Consider the following 8,220-nt stretch of genomic DNA (forward strand, 5'->3'; position numbering starts at 1 on the left):
TGGACTTTCAGTCTTTTCAAGACTGTAGGCTCTGTCTATCCCGCAAGGGATATAGCCAGGACTATATGTATGTGTTGCCATTAAACCATTACTTGTGTGCATATAGACTAAATACAATCGAGTCGTTCTTAATTTATTGCTTCATTAATTCACTTGACAACGTATGCTATCCAGTTATCTCGTCATAAATTAAGCCGCCGTAATTAATAACTAATGAACGTCAAGATAATATGAAATGATACACATAAAACCGATCTAATCGTTTATTTACAGATTGATTACCGATAACGTATACATATATTTCGAAGGCACGTTATTTTATTGTAAATATCTCAAAAAACATTTCAAAATAACAACATGAATATTATACAGTATATTTTCCCAAAATGGAAGCCATTCAAATATACATATTACAATTTACAAAAAGACATTTACAATTTTTTTTTTTTGTTGTATTTCTGCGAATTTCTATAACGTAATATTTTTATAAAGCATAATTCGAATGAGAAATATTTGTTCAATAGAAGTTTGAGTTTATTCACAACGACAGCATTAAGGATAATATGTTATGATTGATCACACACTATAACATTGGATTTAGTCTGTAATGGTAGATGTAAGAAAATAAATAAACTCTATCCTCATATACATTTGCTTCATTAAAAAAATCTACCAAGCATGAGTGTTCTTACCAGCACAATTCATAACCACTGGTTAGATTTTGATGAAATTAAGCATTAATTTTTTAATAGCTATATAATAAAACAACCAATACAATTTCAATACATATTTTATATCGAGTAAATTGCGTTCCCAAAAAATATTAACTATATTTTAAATTTTTAAAAAGTACAACTTGTTAAAGAAATATATTTAAAAAAAACGTTATGTATATATCCTCAAAAAATCATATATTAATCACATAAAAAATAACTATGTAGGTAAAGCTTTAAAAAATGCATAATATTCTTATCTGTACAACAAAAAATCAACATCGTTAAAAAAAAATATACAACAATAGCGCACCAAATTACTATCGATAAACAGTAGAAATATATTGAAATCTTTAATTTTTTCATAACATATATATTTCTAAAAATTCCCACGGGAAAGAGATTTAACATTATACATGATGAAACCGCGGGAAAAATACAGAACTAACGACACTGTCACCTGTCACTTTTTCCATCATGTCTCCTATCTCAGGTCTGCTGGAGGAGATTTCTTTTGAAATAAGCCAAACCTTTGTAATTTTATTTCTTGTGTTCATCATTCTCAATGTAATCTGTGTACATCTATATTAATATTATAAAGCTGAAGAGTTTGTTTGTTTGTTTGAACGCGCTAATCTCAAGAACTGGTTCGAATTGAAAAATTGTTTTTGCGTTGAATAGATCATTTATCCAGGAAGACTTTAGGCTATATAATATCACGCTAAGAGCTAAGAAATAATGGAAAAGGACTTCAATTATGCCCAAAATAACTATTTCACGCGGACGAAAACGCTGGCACAGCTAGTAAATTAATAAATAAATAGGGAACATGAAAGAAGTCATGTAAATGCGTGCAGTTGAAGACAAGAAAGCAAGCTCAGCACATCTGAATTAACATTTAAGACCCGTTAACATCAACTAGTAATTATATGGGCTAATGGAGCTCCATTACAGCTTACAGCCCTTGAAAATGCGCAGGAGTTGAGAGAAAACAAGAATTTGACATTCGAGGTTGTCAAGGCAGTTATAATATTCATTTGTTTAAATGTGTGAGTTTGGATCAAATAATAAGCGAAAAATGTCCTATGTATAATAGACATGTATCTTATTAATGTATATCCTTGGTAAATGTAGCAGGACTTCCCAGAATTTTGTTGAAAATGAAGATTTGTTGTTTTGTGCACACTATCTATATAATATATTGAAAACATACCCTGGGCTCCTCTTCAGAATGGTGAGGATGCAACCGGGACTGAAGCCAGGAGGAAGAAGTTATAAATGACGTTTGAAAAATAAAACGACTTTGTCAGAATTTTTTTCAAATCTTGTGCCGTGTGGTTCCCGGCACCAATACAAAAAAGAATAGCACCACTCTAGCCACATCTCTTTCCCATGGATGTCGTGAAAGGCGACTAAGGGATAAGCTTATAAAATTGCGATCCTTTTTTTAAGGCGTTAGGCTAGCAACCTGTCGCTATTTGGATCTCAATTCCGTCATTAAGCCGAGCAGCTGAACGTGTCCATTCAGTATTTTCGGGACTATTGGCTCTGTCTACCCTGTGAGGGATATAGACGTGACTATATGTATGTATGTTTTTCAAATATGTAAATCTAGTGATAGTGTTTAAGATACAATCGTATCACGCGTCGACAGAGCACTTCTCCTTGGCCTTCTGCTTGCCGCCCTTGAAGAAGCGCAGGAGTTTGGACACGGAGCCGGAGCGCTTGGACTTCAGCCGGCCTGACTGGCTGATGTTGTCCAGGGAGCGGCTGTCCGCGATGCTCACCTGCGGTAACAACATACAACATATACAGGGTGACATTTAAAACAACTGCATCCTTTCAAACATAGACTATACCCATGCTTCTGAGCCGTTTGAGCCTATTTTTATTTAAATTAAACGTCATCATTTTCACATTTAAAAAAGTAAAGTACAGAGTTGTCGAGATCGCTCAGCTGAATGAATTGTGTCGTTGACCTCTGAATCTTACGCGTCGCTTTTCCGCCGGCCGGGGTGATATTACGTATTTAGGATCGTGGATTTTGATACTTTTATTTTTTTTCGTACTTTATGAAATATGATCCGATATTTTTCTTTTAACGTTATTAAATATCCTTTAGATGAGTACACTTAACAGTTAAATTTATGCAGTTGAATTAAAAGTCACCCTGTATAAACGTTTATTTATCACATGGGGATGAAGGAAAGCAGGTTGACTAAGCAGATATACAAGAGTGTGGAGGGAAAGGTCGGAGTGGGAAGACCTTGACGAACGTATCTTGATCAAATTATGAATGTGGATGAAGCGAAGGAAGTATGCAGAGATCGTGGCAAGTGGAAAGATGTAGTCTCTGCCTACCCCTCCGGGAAAGAGGCGTGATTTTATGTATGTATGTATGTATTTATCACACACAATTTGTACAGTTATCCTTAAGGAATGTATGGGAATTTGTGAGTGAACGGTGTCTGAGATAGGTTTCAAAAGGAACCTGTAGTATATGTATATAGAGCTGAATTTGGCCCGTCAGTCTATTAAGATCGTTGGCTCTGTTCTGATCTGATATAGATGTGATTATATAAATGAATAATATTCCCATTTGTATCTAAGAGAAAATGCACGGTTATCATACTCATATCAATCAAGTTCCCATTTATATCTGATAGAAGATCCACATTCAGAGATACATACATATAGTCACGTCTTTATCCCTAACGGGGAAACAGAGCCAACGGAATTTTCAAGACTTTTTTTGGATCATAACAATAGATATTTGAATAATTTCATTTCAAAAAGAGAAACAGTATAATTATTTTTTTTAGAAAAATCACGAAGACTCAAACAGGCTACCGATTTTTTTTGTTTTTTTGGAAATTCTATACACGGGATCGAAGCTCTAGACTAAAGCTAGCTTACCCTACATACATACATACATATGATCACGTCTATATCTCTAGTGGGATAGAAAGAGCCACCAGTCTTGAAAATACGCTCAGCTATTTGGCTTAGTGATAGAATTGAGATTCAAATAGTAACAGGTTGCTAGCCCATCGCCTAAAAGAGGAATCCCAAGTTTATAAGCCCATCCCTTAGTCGCCTTTTACGACATCCGTGGGAAAGAGATGGAGTGGTCCCATTCTAGCTTACCTTATCCGCGGTAATATCACTGATTGTACTCCGACTGACACTGCTGACAGTCAGGTGATTGTGGGAGCTGTTCATCAAGTAGCCGTTGTTGATGGGCGCTCCGTCTGTGATCAGCTCGGTGATGTTCACGGCCGACTGCGAAGACCGTATTGTCCTGTTGAATAAGGATTAATTCAATTACAGAAAGGAGAGAAAAAAAAGTGCCGTGTGGTTCCCGGCACCAATACAAAAAAGAATAGGACCACTCCATCTCTTTCCCATCGATGTCGTAAAAGGCGACTAAGGGATAGGCTTATAAAATTGCGATCCTTTTTTTAGGCGATGGGCTAGCAACCTGTCGCTATTTGGATCTCAATTCCATCATTAAGTCGAGCAGCTGAACGTGGCCATTCAGTCTTTTCGGAACTATTGGCTCTGTCTACCCCGTAAGGGATATAGACGTGACTACATGTATGTATGTATGTAGAAAAATAAAGGAAATTCTATCATTAAGCCAAATAGCTGAATGTGGCATATCAGTCTTATCAAGAAGCGCGTACCACCTTAATTGTGACAGCTTAGTTTGATTACTAAGCTACAGAGTCCTTTTTTCTGCTTCTTCTCCTTCCTTCTGGCCTTAGCCCCAGATGCATCCTCACCTCTCTGGAGAGGAGCCCGGGGAACGACCTTTGACCATGGATCCTGGATTGGATAAGTCAGGTTTTACACGAAGCGACTCCCATCTGACCTCCGCAACCTTTACTGGGGAACCTAACCCGTATTGAATTGGTTACACATCCAGTTGCTTGAATGTGCAAGTTTCCTCACGATGTTCTTCCTCACTCGAGCATCGGTTAGTATTCAACCTACAGTGTCCTTTCTGTACATACATATGGTCACGTCTATATCCCTTGTGAGGTAGAGAGAGCCAAGTCGAGAAAAGAGAGGCCGCGTTCAGCTGTTTGCTGCAGGGGCATGATAAGAAATGAACTTTTTCTAATGACCTGGGTCTTGGATTTTTATCTATATATATATATATATATATATATATATATATATATATATTTTTGCTTGATGATAAAATTAAGATTGAATGTATTTATTATTAAATATAGTATCGTTGGGTTAGTATCTCATAACACAAGTTTCGAACTTACTTCGACTAACTCAATCCGTGTAATTTTTCCCGTATAAATTAATTCATTTTATTTATATTTATTACCTTGGCACTTCCAAGGACCTGCTGAGCTTGTCCCAAAAGTCGTACCAGGTTTCCTGAGGCTGGTACTTCAGCTTGTGGTAATATGAGAGGTTGTACGGCAGCTTACAGTCCCGATATATGATTGGAATTATTTTGCACGTCTGCGATTCTGTAAAGCACATTTAGCTTTAGTCTACTCAGATATAAAAACAATTAACTAAGTGTATAAAATTTGTTTCCTAAATGAATAATAAACTTATATACATATAATATATTGTCTCGTCTATATCCCTTGCGGTTTAGACAGAGCCAACAGTTATGAAAAGATTGAAATCGTTTTGAAAAGACTGAAAGGCCGCATTCAGCTTAATGATTAAAATTATATTTAAATAGTGACAGGTTGCTAGACCATCACCTACAAGAAGAATCTCAAGTTTATTAGGCTATCCCTTAGTCGCGTTATATGACATCCCTGCATGCACTGGGTGCCGGGAACCACACGGCATACAATCAAATTTGAAATAGGTGTCATTTATGTATGTAATGTTACTACAATTTTGTTATTTAGGTAAGGTAACTTTTTTACAATGCATACTAACAATTATTGAATATTTTTTATAAAAGATAAACTATTATGAATGAGGCGTCATTCACATAATGTAATATTGTTACAATTTTGTTATTTAGGTAAGGTTACTTTTTTGATTATGCACATAGTAACAATTATTAAATATTTATTTAAAAATAAACAATTATTAAAGACGCGTCATTTACTTTTATATGTAATGTTACTACAATTTTGTTATTAGGTTGTGGATGAAGTGAAGGAAGTATGCAGAGATCGTAGCAAGTGGAAAGAGGTAGTCTCTGCCTACCCCTCCGGGAAAGAGGCGTGATTTTATGTATGTATGTAAGGTTACATACTATGTTTACTAAGTAACAACAAAACTTACCAATGCCCACAGCCTGTGCATAGTCCGAAAAAAACTTTATATCGGGGCTCTCCAGGAATTCCGGGGAAACGACGAGGATGATGCGGTGACAGCGGGTCTTTATGAGCTGCGCGACCGGCCCGTACAAGGTTTGGTGCCCGGGGACCACATTGTTTATGGTACATAGCTATAAAGTCAACAAGAATAATTTTACTTACATATTTTAAAGAACAGCACTTATTTTACAGCTGAACCTGTGCATTGTGCATGTGCATTTCAGTCTTATCAAGACTGTTGGCTCTGTCCACCCCGCAAGGGATATAGGCGTATTATATATATATATGTATTTTGAAAATGTTTTTGGAAATCTTACACAGCAATCAACATAAATTCCAGCTAATTGTTAATTGGTCACCATGCTTAGTGCTTACATACACAAGGTACCTATTACGAGATTCTCTTTAGAGATGTGGCTAAATTTATTTATTTATTTAAACTTCATTGCACAAAATACAAATGTACAGCACAATTGGCAGACTTAATGCTAGAAGCATTATCTGCCAGTCAACCATTGGGTCTGACAGAGAACTTTATGTGGATACTTAAGAGATTCTTTGATTTAGGACTTTTCTTTTTTGAGACGAACTGGGCTAACCCTATAGTAAATTCAGGTCTTCGGTTATGTTACTATAATTTACTTAACTACTTTAACTAATATATTATCTATTTATTTGGGACTAATTTAACTTATTTATTTTAAACATAAATACATATAATCACATCTTTATCCCTTTAAGGGGAGGCAGAGTCAACAATCTCCAAAATACTAGAAGGCAACATTCAGGTTTAATTATTTTAAAACAAATAAATATATACAAAAGCATTCAAGTCCCAAAGACCAATAAATTTTTACAATTGAATTATTAACCTTGAACCCTTTCGCAGTCATCCGATTCAACAGCTCATTGACAAACGGCAAATCCTCCGCAACGTAAAGAACATATGCATTGTAGAACTGTGGGTACCCTGCTTCGATATCTTCATATGTAATCAATTCATTTGGTGTTTCTACAGAATGCTTATTACTTATAAGTGCTACCTGGTTTGCATTTGATACTGGAAAAATATGCATAAATATTTAGTTAAAATCTATTTAACACTACTTTGAGCCAAGGGTTTTGCTAACACAGCAATTCCCAGAAATGAAAGTAGCTCATGTTATTTCTAAAAGTAGAACCTATCTCTTTGCCAAAATTTGTAATATGATTTATATATAAGCAATAATAATAAAAAATGTCTTTATTTAAAAAGAAAAGATAAAAATAAGGTGAGACTCTTTGCCAAGCAGTGAGACATAAAACAAGTAGGGCACAAATAAACACGACGATTCAATGTTTTATGAAAAAAATTGATTACCTGAGAAGTTTTTCTTCTTAACGAGATCTAGCAAATCATCATACACATCAAATCGGTCCAATCTTTCTAAGTACTCCAGTAGTTTCCCAAGAGTGGCTGTGCCATCATTTCTTTGCAACCAGATGTCTAGAACTTTCCTAGTCTTATCAGGGTATTCACATATTGTACCTACTATTTCTACTGATATGTTTAAAAGGGAGGTCAAACCTCTCCAGTCTCTGAAAAAAACAGATAATATTAATTGGACATACGAATAAAATATAACGTTTTGTTTACTTACAGAATCAGTTTGTTTTTCATGATTAAAATTTATAGTTCAAGAAATTAAAGACAACACACCTTGGCAACCGGTCCGGCCCATCACTTGATAATATTTTTTTAGAATCTAAACAGGATAATATAGTCCAACACTCAAAACCAAGCGACGACAATGGAATATTATTTAATTGTAGATCACTAGCCATTTTACTTAAAACTATATGATATAGGATCCTTTAATCAGTTTTTTGATATTCCCGTTCATCTGGCACGATTTATTTGTGAGATTAAATAAAAATAACACAAAACAGCAACAAAAACCATGAAATTCAAGCACAAAATTTATATTTCCGTGATTCCGTGTTTCACATAAATCGTCAGATGTGACATTGGCAGATGCTGTTTAAAATGTCAAATGTGACATTGACATATTATTTATTTTTACTAGGTATGTCAGGCAAAAAGTTAAAATTTACATACATTCATAAAATCACGCCTTATTCCTGGAGGGGTAGGCAGAGAGTACACCTTTCCATGTTGAATTTGTTGAAAATAATATATGAAAAAGATTTAG

The 8,220-nt window shown here is 35.0% G+C and overlaps 1 protein-coding gene across 1 annotated transcript; it reads right to left on the bottom strand.

The window, feature by feature from the left end:
- Positions 1-257: 257 nt before the first annotated feature.
- On the bottom strand, positions 258-7,875 carry LOC106130120 (myeloid differentiation primary response protein MyD88). The gene is made up of 7 exons (XM_060954856.1): positions 7,728-7,875; positions 7,389-7,606; positions 6,901-7,088; positions 5,994-6,159; positions 5,062-5,209; positions 3,861-4,014; positions 258-2,500 (listed from the first exon to the last, which is right to left on the bottom strand). Exons 1-7 carry the CDS (start codon positions 7,850-7,852, stop codon positions 2,354-2,356), a joined length of 1,146 nt encoding a protein of 381 aa, XP_060810839.1. The 5' UTR covers positions 7,853-7,875; the 3' UTR covers positions 258-2,353.
- Positions 7,876-8,220: the final 345 nt, after the last annotated feature.

This window comes from Amyelois transitella, chromosome 5 (genome assembly GCF_032362555.1).
Source record: "Amyelois transitella isolate CPQ chromosome 5, ilAmyTran1.1, whole genome shotgun sequence".
Lineage (NCBI taxonomy): Eukaryota > Metazoa > Arthropoda > Insecta > Lepidoptera > Pyralidae > Amyelois > Amyelois transitella.